Source organism: Budorcas taxicolor, chromosome 19 (assembly GCF_023091745.1).
Source record: "Budorcas taxicolor isolate Tak-1 chromosome 19, Takin1.1, whole genome shotgun sequence".
In the NCBI taxonomy this organism is placed as follows: Eukaryota; Metazoa; Chordata; class Mammalia; order Artiodactyla; family Bovidae; genus Budorcas; species Budorcas taxicolor.
Window position 1 is genome coordinate 45,690,950 of NC_068928.1, and position 25,311 is coordinate 45,716,260.

The window sequence follows — 25,311 nt, forward strand, 5'->3', positions numbered from 1 at the left end:
CTTAAAATAAACAAAATATTGTTGGTCCACAAAGAATATACCAGTCATTTTCACAAACTAGCACCATGGTCAAAAACTGTGCTAAAGTGAAAATGGAACTTTCCACCAAGCTACTTACCGAGGCTTCAACTTCTGTATATGTAAAATGTGACTATGTGCCTCACTTTCCTGTCTCTATTATGAGGTTAAAATATAAACTATAATTATATTAAAACAACCTTGAACTATCCATTTTTAAAAATTAAAATAGCATAATACAACTCCAAAGACTATTAATCTAATATTTATATTTACCAACACTGTTGAAAATCTTTCTACTGAACAGTAAGAATTTATAAGACTGTTTTTGCAATTACTTATTTATCCACAGCCCAATATGCACTAGTGGTAAAGAATCCACCTGCCAATGAAGGAAACGTAAGAGATACAAGCTTTGACCTGGGTCAGCAGACCTTCAATCTGGAAGGGCATTGCAACCCACTGCAGTATTCTTGCCTGGTGAACCCCATGGACAGGAGCCTGGTGAGCAACAACTCCATGGTCTGTACCCACCAGGCTTCTCTGTCCATAGGTTTTTTCAGGCAGGAATATAGGAGTGAGTGGCCATTTCCTCATCCAAGGGATCTTCCCAACCCAGGGACCAAGCCTGAGTCTTCTGCACTGGCAGGCAGACTCTTTACCACTGAGCCACGTGGGAAACCTCAAAATCCTCACAGAGCCAACGCACCCTTCATTGTCCCTGGTTGACTACAAAACTTCAAGGAAAAGAACCTTGTTCCTGTGTTACCAATAGTAGGAAGATTACACCTTGCATGTTTAAAAAGAAAAAGTAACAGTTTATATTTTTGCATGCTTTACTTCTGGGAAAAGTTCACTTGATGATTGTTCCCATCAATTCTACAGTAAGGAAAGGATAAAAGAATGAGACTTATTTTGCAAACAGAAGCAAACAAACAATGACTGCATTGTCAAAAGCCATAGAAGCAATCCTTTCGGTAAAACAAATAAAAAACTCAAACCTAGTCTTTTAAAATATATATGCCCAGTAATTAGCTTTCCTGTAAGAAAGGAGATATAAGGAAATACACATGTATCTGCTCATCTGTGCAGCAGAAATATAGGAAGGAAGGATAGTGCAAAAACGAATGGCACTGGAAGGAGGCTGGAGCACAATGGGACAGGTGGAAACAGGAGCAGGGCTGCAGCTTTTGCAAGCTTTAATGCTCGCACTGCAGTGCGTTTCACACACGCAAGAACTAACAGAGACCAACTCCTGTGTGTGGGCAACAAGAAATCAAACACTACAGTAACAAAGGAACCTAGCTGTATTTCAAAATAACTGCATCCTCATACTGGAGGGTGTGAAGAGGAAAAGAACTAACATAAGTATAACTTCTGGAAATAGTTATTTTGACTGTATATCACTGAGCTAATGTACTGTATATAATATTGTACTCTAGTTAGTAAAGATATTTCTCACAGGAGTATAAGATGGCAATTCTGAAACTACTTTATATGGTACTGCTGCTGCCGCTAAGTCACTTCAGTCATGTCCAACTCTGTGCGACCCCATAGATGGCAGCCCACCAGGCTCCCCCGTCCCTGGGATTCTCCAGGCAAGAACACTGGAGTGGGTTGCCATCGCCTTCTCCAATGCATGAAAGTGAAAAGTGAAAGTGAAGTCGCTCAGTCGTGTCCGACTCTTCGTGACCCCAGGGACTGCAGCCCACCAGGCTCCTCCATCCATGGGACTTATATGGTACTAGGACTGAACAAATAAGTATCAGTAAGGAAGGACAAAGAGACTGGTGTTAGATTGGTATGGTAAGAAAGGAGGAAGGGATTGGTATTAGTATAAACTCATGGTTTTGAGTGCATATACAGATGGGTAGATAACAAAATATATATGCGTGTTTAATGTATTTCCTAGCTATATTGAGAAGTCTCAGATAGAAGCAAAGACACCAAGTAGCAGTGAGCATACAAGTATCCAGACTGTAGTCTCAAACATCTGGTCTCCAATAAAAAAGAACCAGGGCTGGAATAAGTACAATACAAGATGAGTCCAGGATATTTTTGGATGGATAAAGTGAATACTTAAAATACAAGGAGGGCACACTGAAAGGACATGGGCACCAATCTGAAAAGAGGTCCCAATGCCAAAAGCTGAGACACTTGGAAGTGAATAATGAACAACAGTAGTAGTTAATAATCCATAAAATAAAATTAACAACCATAAAAACATTTCTGAAATAAACAACTGAGTAACCAACTAAATAAACAAATGAGGGAGGAAAGACAGCTCTTCCTAGCAGAATTCCAATGAACCAATGTGGAAAACAGAAAATCACCATTTAGTCAATACCGCAGTAATGACCACTGCAGTAATTTTGCAGGTAAAATCTACCAGTGGATGATAAAACTGTGGATTAAAATAAGCAACAGAAAAACGCACAGCGTCCCTCCACGACATAGTCGTTAATTATAAAGGAAAAAATACCAATTTACTGGCATGTTATCACCTTAACCAAGTGAAAAAGCTACCAACCACCATCATGCACCCCTAATATGGTATTGCAAGAAAGGGACAGTATCACTTCTATATTACTGCAGGGAAAAAAAAAAAAGGCATAACCTTTAATGGGAAAATATCTGGTGACTCCAATCTAAGCAACATTACACAAAATAACCTACCAGCACGGTTGTGTCAAGGTCATGAAAGACAAAAACTGAGGTGTTCTCACACACTGGCTGAGATATAACAACTATTGGGGGTGGGGGCGGCGCGCACATGCACTAAGTGAGAAAATGAGTGAAAGGGGAATAAAGTCTGTAGTCTGTATGAATGTTAATTCCTGGTTTTGACACTGAACAATGGCTATGCAAGCTGTTAACACTAGGAGAAGCTGGGTGAAGAAACAGTATGCAGGGACCCTGCACTGCTTCTGCAACTTTTCTGTTAAGTTTAAACTCAATTTCATTCATATATATACACCTATTTGTTTTCCTTAGATTAAATAAAAAACAAGACATGGGGAAAACTTTAAAAATGAAAGAAATAAGAAGCGGTCTTGGAATTCAGAAGGAAAAATTAATTTTGGTGTTGGGAGAAATAGGAAAAGGGAAGGAATCATTAAGATGGAGGTTTGACCTAGGCTCTGAAGATACAAAAGATTATGAAAAAACAATGGCTTCATCCTCACTACAGAATTAAAGGGGTAATTCAGACAGCATTTTCAACATGTTTGTAAGTCACATTTCCAGTTACCTTAGTTGTCAACGGCATCAGAGCCCCACGGTCTCCTAATTTCCAGTAATGTTGCATAATGTCGTACCTGCTCTGGCTGCGCTGTCTTGAGAGTTCGAAGCTGCTTTTAAAATTTTAAAGTCGGCTACACAACTGCATGAGGGACCCTGTGCTGCCCTTTCAGGAATTCAGAGTTTAAGTTATAAAAGGTGATACAGTCACCCTCCTTCAGCCACTGTAAAGATCCTTATTACAGAGAATAAACTGTGCTGAAGCTATACCCCAAATTCTCACTCATTTCCCCCTTTCTGTCTTTTATACTTACCAATTTATCATTTCCATGATCTGTCTTCACCTCAGAACTAAGTGGAAGAAGTAAGTCTGTTGTTGTGTGCTCTGGGGGAGGTGCCTCTCCAAGAACTATCAACCCCTGCAGGGCAGAGAGAAAAACAGCTTAAGTGGTGTAAGTTACAAATTTAACTGGAGTTAATATCAAGAGTTAGGGGCAGGGGATTCACTTATCAGAGGCCCTTCCTTTATCCTGTGGTTCTGAAACAAAACAGACCACCAGCACAGCTCTGTTCTCCCAAGAGTGACTTCAACAAAAGCCTAGCAGTAGCCATGAGTAAGGCCTAAGACTCAAACCCAAGCTTCCCCTTTCTTCCAAATGAATGTTTGAACCGGCATGGCTTGTAGCATCTTTCCAGATCTGGAGTCTTTTTGAGAATATGGTATCTTATCCTATATCACCAACTAGACTATACCATATTAACAGCAGCAATGCAGTTTTTCTGGTTAACTTGATCACAAATGTGGCTAAAGGATGACAGAACTAGAAGTACTACAATGATGAGCTAAACCAACAATATTTGAGCAACCACACCCACTGGGTGAAACAAAGGTGTAACAGTCTCTACAGTAAGTTTATTAGAAACCAAAAACTTAAAAAGTTGTTCCAAACACACATTTCTCACAAGCATAAGTATCACTCTAGATTAGGTTATTACTCCACAATTTCAAGTTCAGATTTTACATTCATCCCAGATAATAATAAATATAAAAATAAATTTTAAATGATTCCATAAATCCTCTCCATAGCTGGCATGGGCCCAGCTTGGTTTTAAAGGCAGAAGTTATTTGGTTGGTGCAAAAGTAATTGCTGTTTTTTGCATTGTTGAACTTTGCCATTTGATACTGGAAAACATTCTTAAAATACATGTGGTTACATTATACATCATTTTAATGTGCATTTCTCACTTTATGTTTTCTTGCTAATGACTTACCACTTGCTGTTTATTTTATATTTAGGCTACAGAAATGATTTTAGGTAAAAAGCAAATTCAACTTATTCAAGTTCAAAATGGGTTGTAAAGCAGCAAAGACAACTTGCAACATCAGCAACGCATTTGGCCCAGGAACTACTAATTAAAGTACAGTGCAGTGATAGTTCAAGGAGTTTTGCAAAGGAAAGCTTTGAAGATGAGAAGCATAGTGGTCGGTCATCAGAAGGTGACAACGACCAACTGAGAGGATCATCGAACCTGATCCTCTTAGGACTATACGAGAAGTTGGCAAAGAACTCAACACCGATCATTCAACATTTGAAGGAAACTGGAAAGGTGAAAAGTCTCGTGAGTGCCTCATGAGCTAACTGAAAATTTAAAAAATCATCATTTTTGAAATGTCATCTTCTCTTATTCTATGCAACAAAAAAACATTTCTTGATTTGATTGTGATGTGTGACAAAAAGTGGGTTTTATATGACAACCGGTGACGACCAGTTCAGTGGCTGGACCAAGCAGCAGCTCCAAAGCACTTCCCAAAGCCAAACTTGCACCAAAAAAAGGTCATGGTCACTGTTTGGTGGTCTGCTGCCCAACTGATCCACTACACTTTCTGAATCCCAGTGACACCATTACACCTGAGAAGTATGCTCAGCAAATCGAAGAAATGCAATGAAAACTGCCATGCCTGAAGCTAGCACTGGTCAACAGAATGGGCCCAGTTGCACATGGCACAACCAACGCTTCAGAAGTTGAACGAAATGGGCTACAAAAGTTTTGCCTCATCTGCCATATTCACCACGTGACCTCTTGCCAACCAAGTACCACTTCTTCAAGCATCTCAACAACGTTTGGCAGGGAAAATGTTTCCACAACCAGCAGGAGGCAGAAAATGCTTTCTAAGAGTTCACTGAATCCCGAAACACGGGTTTTTACGATACAGCAATAAACTTATTTCTCATTGGCAAAAATGTGTTGATTGTAATGGTTCCTATTTTGAGTAATAAAGATGTGTTTAAGCCTAGTTATAATGATTTAAAATTCATGCTTTGAAACCCACAATTACTTTTGTACCAACCAAACAGCTTACTTTGAAAAACAAACAAAACACAAATGAACCTTCCATGAATGCACGTAGAGGCAGGCAAAATCAGGTTATGACACTGTATAACAGAGACTGGATTGCAAGAGACCAGTGGAAAGTTTGCATTAGAATCACTTGGAGGAAACCTTCCTCAACTATAGCTGCCCAGATCCAACATCAAATCAACCAAGAGTCTCTGGGGTAAGGAGCTGGTTATTCTGTTTTTAAGAAGCTTCCCTGTAAGTCCTAGTGCAAGCTCTGAACTGAAAAATACTAGACTCAATCATTTGACTCAGCATCAGAATCTCCTAGAGAACATCCTAAAATACAGATTTCAGGGCCTAAAGATTTTGACTGTATCAAGTGGAGCTCCTCAGGTCATTATGGCATAGGCTCTTGTGAGCCAATGAACCAGATGATCCTGTCCCTGGGGTTCTTCCTAACGCAAAAGTCTCTATGAAATAGAGGTAGACAATGGCGAGAGTTGGAGGGATGGGGTGTTGGTTAGCCTATAAAGAACAATGGAATTTTACCTCAGCTTGAAAGGAAAACAGAACCCCTAGCCCCCATCTCCAGTAAGAGAAACAACAGTTCTCTATTCTGGAATAAGACTATACCTAGCCTATATAGAATATGGGGTACAGACTCCTCAGAAAGAGGGAGAGGTTATTAATAAAGCAAGAAATATTGGCTCTAGCCTTCAGAATGGGGTTTCTCTGGTTAAAGACTTCTCCTGCAAAATATTTTCTTGTTTTAATCACAAGCATAAAATAGACTTCACAAACTTTACCATTTCAAAGTAAAAGCTGTTTGTAAAACAAAAAAAAAAAGCAGCTATTTTTATTTTGCACAACATTCCCTTCTCAAAATACAGCATTCAACATCTTTGCTGCTTAAAAGCCCAAACCACCTCCCCATTTCCTATATAAAGCTAGCCCAAACTCATCTTGGTATTTAAAGTCCTCCATAATCTGTCCCTACCTTATTTAGCTAGCTCCAGCTACCTTCACAGTTGGACACTAACCACATTATCTCCTAGAAAATGTCTGAATATATACGAAGTTGTTGGTGTTGAGAGGCGGGGGTCATCACAAAGTAGTAATACCCATCACTGCCTGTTCTTATGTCTTTGTTCATGCCGATATCTGCCTTTTTCTTGCATTTATCTATCCAAAATGCCATGTGTCCTTTCAAAGAGCCTGTCAAAGCCAAGTCTCACCTCCTTCCAAGAAAATGTCTCTGGTTAACCAAACCCCTTATTTTCTTTATCCACACTGCCAGACTTTTTAAAGCTTCATGATTTTATCTTTACATCCTGTATATTTAAAGCTCATTTCCGGAGCAGAACCTTAGGCCAAATTATCTATTTCATTTATTGTTGCCTCAATTCGCTGTTTAAATGTTTACTAATTGATAAGATCTTCGAAGACTTAGATAACATACAAATATTTTCATATCTCCCATATTCCCTAGCAGAGTTATACACCAAGAAAGAAAATGCACAATAATTTTTTTTGAGTTTTAAGTTAAAAACTCTCCCCCATTTAGTGAGAAAATATTAAATTATTAACTAAAGCTAGGAGCCTAAATGAATCTATTAGATATAAAGTTACATCATAAATTTTTCTTAGGTGAGAAGGTAAGTCAAGATAAAACAGACAATATTTTTCAAAGGGAAATTCTTTTCCCTTAAACTACCCAATCATTTCCAAAAAGCATCTGAGAGACTACAAAGACATCCTCCTGTGAAAGCTTTAAAAATCCTAGAAGGGACCATGTATTCTCCATCAAATTTTAGAGACCCAGGGAGGATGCAGGTTGAAGGTCATGTCAATAGGCCAAGGCAAGGCAGAACTAGGGATACAAGCTGGATTAGTTAGATCCAGCAGAGACATTACTTTGCCAACAAAGGTCTGTCTAGTCAAAGCTATGGTTTTTCCAGTAGTCATGTACGGGTGTGAGAACTGGACCATAAAGAAGGCTGAATGCTAAGGAATTGATGCTTTTGATCTGTGGTGTTGGAGAAGACTCTTGAGAGTCCTTGGACTGTGAGGAGATCAAACCAGCCAAGCCTAAAGGAAAATCAGTCTTGAATATTCATTGGAAGGACTGATGATGAAGTTTCAATACTTTGGCCACCTGATATGAAGAGTCAACTCATTAGAAACAACCCTGATATTGGGAAAGACTGAAGACAGGAAGAGAAAGGGATGACAAGAGGATAAGATGGTTGGATGGCACCACTGACTCAATGGACTTGAGTCTGAATAAGCTCTGAGAGATGGTGAAGGACAGGGAAGCCTGGAGTGCTGCAGTCCATGAGGTCCCAAAGAGTCGGACATGACTGAGTGGCTGAACAACAAAGTTAGAATCAGTTACTCTCTGTTCTTTCATTCATTCAAATCAAGCCATCATTTCTCCATTCATCAACATTCTTTAGGTGCTGGGGGTACAGGAAGAAAGACATATCCTTCTCCCCATGCCCACCCCTGCCCAAACTTATCTCTCAAAGAGCTTAGAATTCTAACACTGGGACAAAGACAATCAACAATATATGAGTAAGTAAAATTTACATAGCCTACTGGTGGTGTTTAGTCGCTAAGTCCTGACTCTTGTGACCCCAGGGACTGTATATAGCCTGCACACGGGATTTCTCAGACAAGAATACTGGAGCAGGTTGTGATTTCCTTCTCCAGGCATTCTTCCCCATCTAGGGATCAAACATGCATCTCCTGCACTTGCAGGGAGATTCCTTACCAATGAGCCACCAGGGAAGCCGATTCACATAGCCTATTATAAAGTGTTAAAATGCTAAAAAACTAAAGAATAGTGAAGTTTACGGACTGTAAGGAGTTTTGTATGCCTGAAGTAAAATGAAAGAGTGGAGTTTATGAGTTTAGCTTAAGTTAGAAGAGTAAGAGGGGGTGGGGTGGTGCAGGGCCTTCAGAGTATTTCAGCTTTTGCATTCTGATGGTAAATCACTGGAGTTTCAAGCAGAAGTGGGAAATGATCTGACTTACAGTTTAAAAGGATCAATTCGCTGCTGTGCTGACAAAGATGAGTGGATAGGAAAACAGAGAAGCAGAAAGAACAACTGCTTAGACCAAAGTGATTGGATTTCGGATACATATATTTGAAGACAGAATCAATCAGTTAAGCAAATATGATTCCTGGGATGGGATGGAAGGGAGTCGGAGACTCATTCAAGGTTTCCAGCCTCTGCCACAACAGTAGAGCTCCTATCTGTTGAGAAGTGTTTTCAATGCACATTAGTTTTAATCAAATCTATTTCTGTAAATATGTACTCAAGTGCTATGCTGATGTAGATACCATTCATATATGCATTCTTTGTCCGACCACCAAATCTACGTTATGTTCATTATAGCAAACAAAACCATTACATCTTTACACTATACCTCAAACCAAAAAAGATAAAAGCAACTGAAAGGAAGATGGGTAAATAAAAGGTATATAAATAGCTAAAATCTTTTCACTCAGTGAAATAAATGAATAAATGAAATAAATAATGAAATAAATTTCATTCAGACATTTATTGAATGTCTACAGTGTGTTGGGTGGTGTGAAACCCTAAGAATAAGAAAATAAATAAAATACATACCACTCATAAGGAGTTTACCTTCACCTACCTCAGACAGGTAGGCAAAGTATTACAATGACAGTGCTCTAACAGAAGCTTATGGAAGATGACGTGAGAGTTGAAAAACGGTAGAGTCCAAGAGAGAGAGTGACTGAAACAAGGTCTACATGATTATCCAAGTGTTCCTAAAACAGACGATACAGTTAGTAACCATGAAAGGGAAGGTCACTGTGAGCCAAGAAAAATCCATGAAGTCCCACTCCACACCTCTCATGACAACCTGAAGCTGGGATTCCCTAGCATTCAGGGTTTACACTGGGTAAACATTACATGGCTGGGCCATCAGCCATGAGTGGCAATAACCTCGAGACTATTGCACTCTAAGGCCAAGGTGAAAAGTCCAGGAGAATCTCCCCACCCTTTACCACCACTCCCTAAGTCAGAATCAGGACCATGCCTGGATCATTTAGACCTACAAAACTCCTACAAAGGACAAAAGAAATTTGGAAGGCTCATGGTAGTATGGAGTCCTAACAGATCCTTGCAAATTATTCCTCTGTGGAAATACAAGTCTATCCTACATTTAAAAATGGCCGGGGGGGGGGGGGGGGCGGGGGGGTTGCGGAGGAAGTAAAATTGAAAAAGAAAGAAATGGTAGCAGAAACTGTGCTAAAGCAAAAAGGAAAGAAAAGAACATACTAATTTGTTTAGAAAAAAAAAAAAAACCTCACAAAACCAAAACACCTCTTCATCTGTCAACAAAATTAAGATGCAATTTCACATACTTACTTTCCTGCCCACCTTAGATCACTGGGTACACTGTAGACCAGCTCCACAAGATTGTCTTGGGCTATGTAAAGATCATCCTGGGCTATGTAGGCAAGACACGGCTAACCACAAGGTCTTAGAACTCCATTAAGATGAAACTGCAACTATTTTACATCAATTCTGAAGAGAAGTATTCCAGGTTATTCCCATTCAGCAGCTTATCTATCGTAAGTTTCATAGTTCTTCCACCTCTCATTCCCAATTAACACTTTCATCCTTAGCAAGGCTGTGGAATCTGACAGATCAGTCAAAAGAAGTTAAAAAAAGATAACATTTTGTACTAGATGTGAATGTTGAAGATTGTGTGTTAAGAGAAAGAAGTCTCCCTTACCAATAGAATCCTCTTGTTCCCTTCTGCGTTCACCTTCTTCAATAAATATGCTTAAGAGACATGATGAAAAGGATACAACAGCAGAACGCATTAGACAGGAAATGTTTTGGGGTCAGATAAATTTAGAGCCCTGAGTTCAAATTTAGCTCTGTTTCTTACAAGCCTATAAGCTGTTGCTTTCTGCGTTAAGCAACACACATGAATGTACTTCTATATAGTATGTACTCATGGTACAGATGCTATTTTCCTTTCTCATTCTAATATATGGGAGTATCTTTTTAAAAAAATAAAAGCTGATTGAATGTGCCAGTTAAGACATAATAGTATGAAGAAGAGTACAGAGGAGCTCCTAGTAACTGTACCCACTCTCCAAAGAGCAGCAGGAATCACTATTCTCAAAGAGACTAATAATTACCAGCCTGGAAGGCAATACGTAACTTTTGATGGAAGAGAAAACTGACACTCATCCAGTAGTTCTCAAATACTTTCTTTTCTGGAATAAGTCACTTTAAGGAAATTAACATGCTAAAGAGTAAATCCAAAAAAGAAAATCTTACCCACCAGTTCCCCATCCAAAGACAAACTATAACTGTACAGCTGACCACCAAACCTAGATTTTGTGAAAATGCCTGTACAACTCTGGCTAACTTTGGAGAATGGGGAAGGAGAACACCAATCTCTTTACTAGAACACAGGAGTTTAAAAAAATCTCCCATTCCAGTAACTTATAAAATAGTCAAGCATTTAAGGCAAGTGCTAATTTGAACGACAGAGTCAGAATCTCAAATCTCAGCTCTGCACTCATTTAGTTGTATGACTATGAACAAACCACTTGATCTCTTTGACCCTTTATCTTTAAATTTGTGAATAACAGCAAAATGTTTAGTACAATGTTCAGCACATCGTAAATGTTCAAACTTCTGTCACTATAGTGATACCTGAAGATCAGACGCAAGTTAATTATCTTTGGGGAAAATTCTAGTGCTTGCCCCCTAAAATCTGTCACCTAGAACCTATGAATGTGACCTGATTTGGAAACAGGCTCTTTGCAAACATCATCAGGCTAAAATGAAGATAAAGAGGAATAAAGAACTGTTTAGTATGGGCTCTAAATCCCAACTTGATTGATTTCCTTCTAAGAGGGAAATGTGGAGACACAGACACACTGAGAGAGAAGATGGAGGAAGAAATTGGAGTGATGCAGCTATAAACAAGAGGAACACCAAAGACTGCCAGCAACCACCAGAAGCCTGTGAAAAGCCAAGGAAATTTTTTCTCTCAGATCTTCAAAAAGAGCAGAGTCCTGCCTACATCTTGATTTAATTCTAGCCTCCAGAACTCTGAGAAAATAAATGTCTGTTGTTTTAAGTTTACCATCCAATTTGTGCAACCTTGTATGGCAGCCCCAGGAAATGAACACATTTGTTTCCAAAAGACATCATATAAATATTTAATAAAGCTGTAACTATTCCTGATATATTATTTCAATTATTGTTCTACTTTTATTCTTCCTGTCAGCATTTTTAAGACTAGTAGCCATACATCTTTTTTGTAGACCGAAAGAAATGTACTATAATCTAGAATGTCTTGTTATAAACCATGAAACTAAGGCTAGTATGTGTTTAGTGACTTTTCTTCCCAAGGTTAGGACAGCTAAGTCAGAACTAGAATCAAAAATGGTATACCAAGTCCAGGCCTGGTGTAGTAACATTATACCCTGAATGATAAAAAAAAAACCCATGGATAATCAATATATACACAAAACTTCCAATTAATCACTTTCCAGATATTCAGAGATAGCTAAGACTTTTGAAATAGATTGAGGGCAAAAGGAGACGGGGTCAACAGATGATGAGATGGTTGGATAGCACCAGTGACTCAATGGACACAGACTTGAGCTCTGGGAAATAGAGAAGGCCAGGGAAGCCAAGCATGCTGCAGTCCATGGGAATGCAAAGAGTCGGACACGACTTAGCAACTGAACAACAAGAAGACGACTTTTGATAATTTCACAAAACTGCTGTCATTACTACTGAGTTATGAGCTAAAGAATAAAGCAGGAACCAAAAGTGAGAATCCCTCCCACACAGGTAGTAAGACTGTAAACTGAGGCACACTGCCAAAGTACTTCTCTGAAGTATGCATCAAAAACAGAAGTATCCATGCTGTGACTCTGGTAAAGATACTTATTATGGCAACAAAGGTCCATCTAGTCAAGGCTATGGTTTTTCCAGTAGTCATGTATGGATGTGAGAGTTGGACTATAAAGAAAGCTGAGCGCTGAAGAATTGATGCTTTTGAACTGTGGTGTTGGAGAAGACTCTTGAGAGTCCCTTGGACTACAAGGAGATCCAACCAGTCCATCCTAAAGGGAATCAGTCCTGAATATTCATTGGAAGGACTGATGCTGAAGTTGAAACTCCACTGCTTTGGCCACCTGATGCGAAGAACTGACTCATTTGAAAAGACCCTGAAGCTGGGAAAAATTGAGGGCAGGAGGAGAAGGGGATGACAGAGGATGAGATGGTTGGATGGCATCACCAACCCAAAGGACAAGAGTTTGAGTAGGTGCCGGGAGTTGGTAATGGAGCCTTCACTACCCGGATGGACAGGGAAGCCTGGTGTGCTGCAGTTCATTGGGTCGCAAAGAGTTGCGCACACTGAGCAACTGAACTGTAACGTAACGGTGCCACTTACAATCAATAGCATCTTTGAGTTTACTAATAGTATTATAACGAGGATCATATATAAACACACAATACATATAGTTGTATACAAATATAATAGATAGAGCAGCAAATATGCCTGACTCCTATTCTCATAATCTCAGTTATTACTAAGAGACTCCAGTTGTCAAATATGAAAATTCTCACTTAATTACTGGCTATAAAAGTCTTGATACAGACACTGACGAGGTGTCCCTAACTGAGCAAGAATGTTTTTCTCTTCAGGATAGGCATATTCAGCCATCTCCTAGATACATATATATATATATTTTTAATCACCATTCCAGCTGGTATTCTGCAAATCTTACTTAATTTTCTTTGTGAAAAGAGCTAAGGAAAGCATAACATTTACTAACTCTGTGAATATTTTAAGGCGTAATTCTTCATTTGCTCTAATTTTTAAAGTTAGTCAGGAATTTAATATGTTCCCTATCCTAGGGGAACCTATTTTTATTATTATTATTATTAAAAAAAAGGTTAAATCCTCTGGACTTTGCCTTCAATTATATTATGTTCCAATGAACTTTTGGAGAATTACACGTAACTCTATCTGGGGAAGAAACTCAAAGAACACTCCAGTATAATGTTTAGAATAAAAGCTTATATAATATATTAGGGAGGCTGCAGAACTTTTACTTCAAATCCTCACTCTTTTGTTCATCTTGGTAGTTAGTCACCCTTTAACTTTTGGCCTACTAATTAATTTAATGCATGCAGTTCACAACTGCAGTATGTGGCAATTTCCTTAAGGCTTTGACCAGCACTAAGGCGGGACAAAAAAGTGTCATGATACTTATTTTTAGGAGCAGAAGATGCTTCATCTAGACCCACATGTTCAGTCAGGGAGTTCACTGCATCAAGCTAATAGCAAAAGTACCTTGCAAGAAATTCAGCACCAAGAAAGGAGGATTTTTATTTGTCCCTGTGTTGCCACTAAGGAGAACAGTGTTGGTACACAGGAGGCACTCAACTATTTGCTGAATGGCTTTCTTTTCCATGTACATCGATCCCCCAGTCAAACCCCAAATAAGCAGAGGACATTTTTATAACTTGATTTTTCAGGAGAAAAATTATACAAACATCACTGTTAAAGACAAAAGCAGTATGATAAGAGTAAATCCACCACAAGCAGGACAAGGAAAAAATGAAATCACCAGAGTCTAATCTTGCCTGAATTATCTTTCAGAAAAAAATCCATTTTTTCCTCAAGAAAGTAATGGAAGCTAAGCAGCAAAACAGAAACACATTTAAGTTAAAAAAAAAAAAAAGACGAAAACCCTCAGTCATCACCACTTTTTCACAGATATAACGATTATGCAGGTATGGTCAATGGCTTACCTTAAATCGTGCCCACCCTCCTTTTAATTGTTCCCTGTTAGCCTAGATATACAAAATGTTTTGTTCTAAACCCATATTCTAATCTAAATTATATTCTAACAGTGTTGTCTGCATTATGCTAAGTAACACCAGGCTCTTAAACAAATTAAACAGCTAAATCAGATCATATTAAATCATTCTCTTTGACATAGTTAAGAGTTATTTAGGGATGGGGAAAAGGGGATAATGATAGTTTTTAGCTGGGCTGAAAAAGACCAGACACTTATCCCTTACCTTATTAGCACGTATCTGTTTGTAAATATCTGTTTGCTGCCGAATCCGATATTCCAGGTCAGAAACATGAGCCTGAAGCCAGTTCCAGCGGCTGACAATAGCTGCTCGGTCTGCAGCCCATCTCCACTCTGACCTGCGCCTCCTAAAAGGAAATAAACTGAGTGAAATCCAAGAGTAGCAGTAACGTTCATGCTAAATGGGACTGGGAAGGTTTTAACATCTAAATGCCTTTATACAAACCAACTTGAGTGTCAAGAAAAACTCAGTACTATGTGTATATATGTCACAGGCCACGTGGAGAATAAAACTCTTCGCATATAGATACATCCCAAATTAACTAGCTGAAACTGCCTTCCAAGTATCCTGATCTGGTGGCAAACAATTTTTGTGAATTTTCAAAATTTCTCAGGAGACAGAAATATTTTCTACTTCAAGACATATAAAGAATAAAGATTACAGATCTACACAGAAAATCCAAGACACCACCAATTATAAAACTAACCAAGGCGTCAGCAAAGTTGCGGAGTAAAGATCAACATACCCAAATTAACAGTGTTTCCAAACGTCAACAAGTAGAAAATGCTCACTTTTTAAAAAAGCACTACTTACAACACTAACAATTGCTAACTTTATATACCAAATATCTTTGCATAGAATGTAATAAAACCAAGAGACCTACTTAAAAAGTGAGATAGATTTTTTAAGATAACAATTTTCATATCTATTTATAGAGTCAAATAAGCTCCAATCAAATTCCCCATAGGGCTTTTTGTTTTTTTCTTTCTTTGACTGGCCACATGGCTTGTCAGATTTTAGTTCCGCAACCAGGGGCTGAATTTGGGCCCTTGGCAGGGAGAGTGAAAAGTCCTAACCACTGGATTACCAAGGAATTACCTCCCTCCCGGGGTTTTTAATGGAAGCTTACAAACATTCATTCAAAAATTCACATTAGGGGAGAAAAAAAAAAGGACCAGCACTAGAGAAATTCTAAAGACAGTATGATGAACATTCACACTGCAGATAAAGCTATGATGATTAAGGCAGTCTAGAAAGACAAAAAGACAGTGGGACAGAATACAGAACTCCTAAACTTAGAACTGGCTACATGTAAGAGATGGGCAGTCAGAACAGTGAGGAAAGAATGAATTGTTCAATAAATGGCATCGAGATGCCAGTTCTTTACATGAAAAAATACATGAAAAAAATAAAATTACTTCCTTTCTTTATGATATAATTCCCTAGTTTTGGAATTCCTAAATCCAGAAAGCTGAACGTAACAAGATTATCTTTGAAACTTCAGAGCAGGGAAGAATTTCTTAAATCTCTTAAAAAAAATTGAGCTAACTTTCAACAAACTGCAAAAGATTTAATAAAGTTAAAGGCAAGCAACTGGTTGGCAGAAGATATCTGCAACATACAAAACTAAAAATAAAATGACAGAATATATAACAGAACTCCAACAAAGAGGTTTAAGAAGACAATCTAACAAAAGATGAATATATTAAAAATTTGCATAAGAGAAATCCCAATGGCCAATAAATACATAAAAATATGCCATGTCTTATTAGATTTTGGTTAAAATATTAGATATATTAAGACATCATTTCAAACCCAGATTGGAAAACCCAAGTGTTGGTAGATGTGGAAAACAGTAATTCATATACTGCCAACAACAATAAAAACCAGCACCACCATTTTTAAAGAGTAATCTGGAAATATCTGGCTGGGGGGAAAATGTGTATACTCAGCCATTGTGAAATTCTACTTCTGACAATATAACCTGCTCATCTGCATAAAGAAATAGGTTCACTGCAACAGTTTGTAACAACGAAAAATTAGTTACAATTTCATTTGCTGAAATAGGGAAACAGATAAACTAATTTACTCCTTTAAGGGATTTTTCTATAGTAACAGAAACTAATTAACTAGAGCTATCTGTATCAATCTGACTGTATCTCAGAAGACAATGCTGAATGGAAAAATATAAAAACTAATAATAAACAAAATAAGTACTTTTATAGATACACACAAATAATTAAGAATTTAATGGCATATTGTTTATCAATTTAATTATAACTATATGTATCAACACAACTAAATCTCAACAATGTGGAATGGAAAAACTATATAAAAACTAAACAAAACAAACAAAACCCAAGCAAACAAACAGACAAAAAGCAACTAAAAGATCCCTCATACCGCAAGGAAGACTGAAGATCCTGAGTGCCCCAACTAAGACCCGCATAGCCCAACCCTCCCCCGCCACCAAGACAAAAGACTAATGAAACACAATTATAAGACTTGTTACCAATACATAAATAGTAAATGCATAAAAACATGTACAGTGCTGATAAATAGCAAATTCAGGATCAGAGTCCTCCTTAGCCTTGGGAAGGGGAAAAGGTAAGTTAGATTTTAGCTGTATCTGTTTTGTAAGGTTCAACTTCTCTTTAAAAACTAAAAGTCTGATAGAAAACAGCAACTTTAATATGAGAGGAAGTACCTGGCATCTGGTATACTCTGTAACCAAAATATTTTATGATCTTCCACAAAATTCTATTTCAAGAAAGTAGTAGTCATACTGCCCTTAGCCCCATCTCCAATCAGGTTATACATACTCATTACCAAAACATTTTAAGTGACTCTAAGTGAACTTTAACACAGTCCACTGGTAGAGTGAAATAGGCATTTTACAATTCCCTAATCTTGATGGAATAAGCACAAGATCTAGAGATCCTTTCTTCTTTAGTACAATCATCTGGCTCAATGTTGGCTGCAGGTCTAGTTCTAGCCCAAATTCAGAAAAAAAACCTCAAGACGTCAAGTGCAACCTCTGGATCATTCTTGCACTATAAAAATGTTCCCCCTTCACTAAAAAAAGTAAAACTAGTCAACCTTCATGTCCTATTTCCAGCTTTCACTACTCTTCAAGGTTTATAACCTTCCTATCTTGTAAAATCTCTTGGTTTCACAGGTTCATTCCTGAAGCTGCCACAGTACCAATCCCCACCATCCACCACCACTGGGATACTCCAGGTAACCTCCTCAGCTACCACTCCTAACATGAACCACATAATACTATTCTTAAATAAAATCTCAATTCTTATTTCTTCCTGTCACTCTTATGTGTAAGAAACCAGTTTTTATCTGCTTCTTTACAAATCCTAAGTCTTCAAGAAAACAAAGTAGAAGGGGAGTCAAATACCATAAAAGGCAGCACTTCGAAGCCAAAAAGTGATTAGTAAAATTCACAAAACATCCACTTAATGACAGGTTTATTGTCAGACAAATGTATTTTAACAATTGACAGTGGCTAGCCCAAGTAATACTCTAACATTGAAAACCAAAGCAGGGAAAGATGATTTCTTGGCTAATTTACAGCACTTCTTCCTTAGTCACCCCTGGTGGACAAATAATCCTGGCAGTCTTGCCCAAGGATCCTGAACTCAGCTCAGTAGCCTTCTCACCAAAGTGTTCCAACAGCAAGCACTCTGAATTGGCAGGAAAGAGGAAATTTATTATTTCTGAATTTTGACACATCTTAAACAAAAGAATTTTTTTTCCTCTTCTTTCTTGTTTGAGGTCAAGGAAAAAGTAAGCAGGAAATGAAAACACTTTAACTATGTGAAAACTTAAAAATACAAAAGGAAAAGAAAATTCCTTAAAACATTTCAGTTCCTAAGAACTCTGGTGGATAAACACTTTTTTCCCCAAATATTAAAGAATAGCCCCTTTCAATTTTCTTATTGTCAAAATGAACAGCCTGATAAATATTATTCTAAATACTAGTGCAAAACCTAATTACCAATGTTTTTTTTTTTTTGGAAGCCTAATAAGCTAATTAAAGACAGGCAGTGTTAAGGGAGGACCACAATCCCCAGTTATGAACATGTTTCAATTCTACAAATACATTTGTCATATGACAGTTTCTAACCAGATAAAATTTTCAGTAGGAAGTTGTCATGTAATTAATGAACAATGGAAAACCCCACCTTAAGTGTCCAAAATACCAGCAACATGGCCAGAAATCTGAATTGTTAACAAAGGTGGGAGGTGTACAGTTAGCAAGCCTGAGGTGAGCTGTGAAGATGTTACGACAGTCCAATGGCAAATCAGAACACAAAGCATAGTGTAAGAATAACAGCTTCAAGCAGAGTTTATGTATTTTTTCCGTAACAAAAACAACATGCTACAGAAATTCAGTTTATCAGAGGCAGAGGTAGATTTCATCCCTAATATTCAAAATGTAAATTATTACTCTTAATAATTTACAGCTCAAAACGAGAAACAGTGATTTAAAAGCAGGGTCGTGCTTTAAAAATAACATGTCACTAAGACTGCAGAGAGATACTTATGTAAATATAATGATGAACTGGTTTCTACTGTTGTCATTATCAATAATGAAGGAAAAAAAATGTGGATTCCAACACTGAGAAGTCTTTTAACTCTTTCCTGTTGCTTACTCTGTGCTAACAATTAGTAAATCCTGTTTCTGTGCAGGATGCGAGGATGCCTTCTAAGGTGCTTTCTGTGAACTGTTATCTCACTTTGTACCACAATACTTTGTCTACATGTACTGGACTACCACCTGAGTGGGAAGTCATTTTAACTAATATTTTGTTCCTTGATTTTATTAAACAGTTTACTGGTAAATTTCCTTTGCCTACATGTGTGGGATAAAGATCCATTAAACTTTTACACAATGAATTGCTTTTTGGGGTCCCTAAACATGGAAAGATACAATACCAAGAACTGCTTCTGTAATATCACACGACTAGTAAACATTGCCAGCTATGTTACCAGTATTTATTTGTATAATAGTGTTATGTTCTATAAATAGATTTATTTTTTAGCTATGTGAAGCTATACAGCTTTAATAGTTACTGTTTTTTTTAAACCGGGTTAGAGTATTGTCACACATTGAGAACTTAAGATGCTCTATGGGATCTAACAATAATTATTTACTTGAACAAAAAAAATCATTTCCTCTAAGAAAGCTCTGGTATTTGTAAACAATTGAAAGCTAAATAGTGGAAAGTACTAGAAAATCTAGAGTTCAAGTTACATGTTGGTCAACAGAGAAAACAAGAAAGGGATTAATTTTTGTTTTTAATTCTCTAAAATCCTCTTGAATGATAATGTTAATGGTGATATTTTATTAGTAGAGGACAAACAGATCAATATGGGGACGCTGATGTAAGGAGATTAAACTTTTCTTAGGGGATGACAGAGGACAAGATGGCTGGATGGCATCACTGACTCAATGGACATGAGTTTGAGCAAACTCTGGGAGATGGTGATGGACAAGGAGGCCTGCTGTGCTGCAGTCCATAAGATTAGAAAGAGTCAGACATGACTGAGCAACTAGACAAGACAAGAAATGTAAAAACTAAGTTTATCCACTGAATCTTCAAAGGTGTCGATGATAAAACCTTTTTTTTTTTTTACTACACCTTAAGAATAACTTACCTTAGTTCTATCACTAAGAAAAGCAACACGGAAAGCAATTTCTACTCACACAGAGAAGACTGCCAACTGACTGTAAAAGAGATTACTAATACAACTCTTTGTAACTGATAAACCCCATTTCACTGCCTACAGTGCTGCCACAGACAGCAGTGGCAGATACTGCACTGCCTTTTTACTCAAAGATAAACTGCAGTAAAAGCTGATTTATCTAAAAGTAATACTAAAGTTCGGCACTGACCCATGTCAAACACCTGACCTAGCTAAGTCACCTCATTCTAGTCCAGGATGGGAAACCTTTAAGTCCAGTAGAACAGTGGTGGTGGATTATACTTTTCCCTGATCTGGAAATGTAACAAAATAAAAGTAAAATGATTATCCACAGCAAGTTACACAGTACCACGTTCTACCAAAAACTATTCAACAGTTATGTGCTACTTCCACAAGTGCAAAATTTCTGAAACACCGACATTCTGAAGTCTCTAGGTTCTTTAGATGACTTATAAAACCAATAAAACAGACTATGTGAAATTGAGATCATCATCGAACGTCAGAGCATACAGCTGCTAGATTCACAGTATCCAGGGTAAGGCTTAGGGTCAATACAGCAAAGAACAGAAAATCTTAACATTACTAAGAGTAGCATAAAAAAATGTGTATATAAGTATTAACTACCAAGCTCAAGAGCGATGTGAAAAGAACCGAAGGAAGAGCAGGAAGATAGGTTTAAGCCAAGTTCTCATTTTTATTTACTTTGTATGATCCTAGACATGTGTAAATTGACCTCTAGAAATAATAGCAACGTCAGCCTCACAGGATGTGGTATTCACAAAATGATATAATCTTAACTGTAAAGTACAATATGTATATCAGAAAAGAACAATTATTAAATAAATATAAACTTTGGATTTTAATTCTGTATCATAAAAGGTACAAAAGAGGACAAGAGATAAAGTCTCTTAAGAGGCATACATAATCAGGAAATAGGTGTTTTCAATTAGCAGCAGAATTCTGAGTGTCTCGAGTGTTGGGTTCAAAGACACCTAAAGCAGTTCTACTCTAAATATAAAATCCAGAGTAGTTCACTAAAACTGACACTGTATTCAGTCAGAACTTCAATGACATTATCCCTGTGGCCCCAAATTTACAGAGATCAGGGAAATAAAGTTGAGCGGGGGCCAGGAAGGAGAACCAAACTGTCTAGTGTCAAACATCCCACATTTTAGCCATAAAACTCATAGATGAGAATGGGTTAAGACACTGTGGCTGTCACTCTAGGTTATATCAGCTTTCTAGAGCTGTTCTGTAGCAACAGGAAGTAAATGTTCCAGAGCCAACTCATCCTGGTAAGATTCGGGGTTGAACACTTGACCCTTCTGTCTCACTGCTTAAGTCAGATTACCTCTGAAACTGAAATAAGATTTGTGTATTTTGGCATATTATTTCAGCCAAGCTTTCAATCCATCAGGAACTCTTTCTCCCCTCTCCCCTCCATTTAACAAATACTTAAGACCTATTATTTTATTTACCAGGGATTATACTAGGTGCTGGGGACACAATACAACAAACAAAAATGCTGACTCAGAGCTTAATGGGGAAGACAAATGTTAACAATTAATCATGCAAAATGTGAGATAAGAGACAATAACTATGACATCAGATTTAGACTGGGAGATCTGGAAAATTTCTCTGTGGGATAAACAACCTGAGCACCAAAGAGTAAGTTAGGACTTGAACAAGCAATCTTGCTGAGGTAAGGGGTAGCGGTTATGGAGAGATACAGAAGACCGTGAATGAGGATTGTGGTATGTCTTAGAAGAAGAAACAACTTGTCTACAGGTAATGGAGCTGCAGCCCTGACAGTGAAGGAGGAAAATGCACTGGAGTTAACACTGGATATAGGCAGGTAGGGTCAAATCCCTTAGGACCCTAATCCATGTTAATATTATGAAACAGTATAAACAATCCTGACCTTGGTCCATGTTCTTTATCTTGGAACTCCTATTTTAAATGAAAAACATTTTAATACTAGCTAAGAGATAATGAACTCCCATATAACCATCAACTAGCTTAAACTATCAACTCTTGGCCAATCTTACCACATCCAAAACATCTATCTATCCCTCCTCCTTACAGATTGATTTTGAAGCCAATTCTCATGATCAGATCATTACATCTGGCACATGTTTTTATGTGTCTCCAAAAGGTAAACTCACTTTACATATATAAAAAAAAAATTCCTTAATGTCAAATATCTAGTAGTTATTCAAATTTCCTGGATCATCTCAACTGGTCAGCCCAAATCAAAGTCAAGTAAGATCCACACACTGTGTTTGGTTAAAACACCTCAAATTTTAAGTTTTCCTCTTCCCCCCCCCCCCCTCACAATTTATTTGTGGAAGAAACAGAGCTATCTGTCCTTTAGAATTTCCCATGTTTGTGAATTCTGCTGATTGTACTCTTGTCACAAAGCCCACACCTTTAAACTTTGTAAACTGACACCTCTAAACAACCTACAATTTGTTATTTATTATTCTGTAGATCAGCAGATAAATTATTTGTACGTTCAATTTTTTCATGTTTAAGACTGAGATATATGCTTAAAAAAAAACCACACCCAACCTTTAAAGAATTATATAAGGTACTTCAAACTGCTCTCAATGTCCACCTGTCAGACTCTTTATTAAACATGATAACATATACATAATATATAACCTGCCAGGCACAATAAAAGAAAGAAACATAATAATTCTCCAACAGACTCTCAGCAGCCCTTAGGCCACTGTGTTTGTTCTGTGGGAGACTACAACCAGGAAATACCTATTAACATCTTTTATTCCTAAAAACTACCTCCCTCTTGGGAGTCTTTCCTGCTGATCTGTATCTCACAATTCATTACTTTGTATTCTTCACACTTAGTGTGGTCCCCTTATTTTGTTACTAATGTAATATTTCCAAGTCAGGCCTTATATATGATTGATCTTCAACTAGATTATCCATGCCTTCTTATAGGCACTACTTACTGTGTGCTTTAGCTGCTCATTAATCTTCAATATTATCTGTATCTATGTATTATAATTTATGAATAAGGAATTCTCAGGAAATATTAAAAAATGAGACTTATTTTGGCTCTGCTTAATTTTCAAACTCAAAAACACCTAAATTAAGTCTGAAAGACCTGAATGCCTGAGACACACTTAAGTGTTCTAATGGAGAAAAATAAAGCCTTACAAAGGATGGAAATGGTTTACAGTTCTTTGTGGCTGGTCGAGAACTGGACATTGAACTGGAGGATGAAGATTCAGAACAAAACAGTGGCTTAGTTACTGTGCCTTTTTTAGAGCGTAGGAATCTGCTGTTTCTAGAAGGAAGGAAAATGACAAAGTCAGTACTGAAAAGATCTCAGCTATTAAAAGTAACTGCTAATCCAGAATGGCTCCTCCAGAGTGAACCAGTCAAGTTTCTGTCCACTGTACTGCCTAGAGAAGCCATCGCTTTATAAAAGTGATTTCCATTTAGAATCTTTCAATAATCAAACTGAGGCTAGAAAATTCAAATTGTGTACGTAATACTAATTTCTCCTATGAAAATTCTAAATAGTTAAATAATCCCATTCACTCAAAAGCCATAAATTAAAGTGTAAGAGTATTAATAGTAAATTGCTATTATTTGATCTAGCTCACTCACCAAAGCAAGAGACTGACTAGGATCACACCTTACAACTTAAAGAACCTATTATAAGCAGCATGGGACTTAGAAGCTTCTCATAAACAGCACACTACTCCCCAGCTTGGGTTCCTTAAAGCAGAGTCAACAGTACAGAGTTTGGACAAGGAAGTAGCAGGTGACGGAGGGTATCAGCATTTGTCATTCCACGGGGAGAACTTGTTTCTGGCCATCTCTAGAATGATCAAAAACTCTTACACGAGAAACGTTTTCTTCTCACTTTAAAAATAAAATACAGTTTTACAAGGACCAGGACCTATGATCCTTGTCCTTCCAACAGATAAAAACCAGTGTAACCTTAGAGTGAAGCTAACCCCTTTCTCCTTTGGTGCCAGATCTCAGAAACCACTCTGGCTAGTCTCTTTTGCCAGAGGGAGACATGAAATTACAGTCCACACTCTTACTCTAAACCCACACAGACCAGGAAAAATAAAGCTATATTACAAAGCTATATTCTTAATAACAACTATCCACAACCTGAATGGATGCTTACAGAGGGTCCTGTGAATGTTCTGGATGCTTTTAAAACAGTAAAACAGAATTCACACATCATCTCCACATTACCATGCTCTTTCATACCATTTACTAGTAGTTAGAATCTTAAATTATATGATACAAGATATTGTATCTCAAAGTTTTCTTGGCATCTTTTGAACATTTTCCCCTATGAACTTGAAAATTACTCTGTCAAAGTTCTTGTTTACTACGTAGTATATAAACACACTCTCCACCCCACCTCCCACAAAACCTTTATGAAAGCATTTTAATGACCTAGTGAGCCCTCAGAGATCAAACTAGCTTGCAGTGCAGAATGACTGAAGACCCAGAGACCCGTCCTTGGAACAACGGGGCGACAAAAGCAAGTGGTGATCTGCATCACACTGCCAACGAATGCCCAGCATGTGGCAAGTGTTCAGCAAGTGGTAGCTGCTGCTGTTCTCACTTACCACCATACCCAGCTGAACTAACTCAGCTACTGTTAAGGCACTCTGTGCCCTTCCATCCAATGGCAAATGTTTGTTTTGGTAAGTGTGTATTCCTTAAACACACTTGAGAAACAGGAACCTGAGATCAAATGTCTTTTGTTTTAATCGAGTTCCAACATGCTTGGCAGGGTATGTAATGAGAGCTGGAGGGTGATGAGGGAGACGGCTTCACAGGTCATTTATTCTGTAGTAGTCCCTTTCACTAGAAATAAATAAAAGTGATGAAGATAAACTTATTCACAAATTCAAGATCACTGAGAAGTAACCACAGTAATTATTCCCAACTCATTAAGAACCAGTCCCTGGGACTTCGCAGGTGGTCCAGTAGCCAAGACTCCATGCTCCCAATGCAGGCGGCCTGGGTTTGATCCCTGGTCAGGGAACTAAATCCCACATGCCACAGCTAAGAGTTTGCACACTGCAAT

General features: G+C 37.7%; 1 protein-coding gene across 3 annotated transcripts in view; it reads right to left on the bottom strand.

The window, feature by feature from the left end:
* The window catches only part of KANSL1 (KAT8 regulatory NSL complex subunit 1), a 165,978-nt gene that overhangs the window by 39,334 nt on the left and 101,333 nt on the right, over positions 1-25,311 (bottom strand). For all 3 annotated transcript variants that reach the window (XM_052657700.1, XM_052657698.1, XM_052657699.1), the window contains exons 3-4: positions 14,709-14,850; positions 3,573-3,677 (exon numbers count right to left, since the gene is read on the bottom strand). In XM_052657700.1, coding sequence (XP_052513660.1) covers positions 3,573-3,677; positions 14,709-14,850 — 247 coding nt within the window. The remainder of the gene's footprint in view (positions 1-3,572; positions 3,678-14,708; positions 14,851-25,311) is intronic.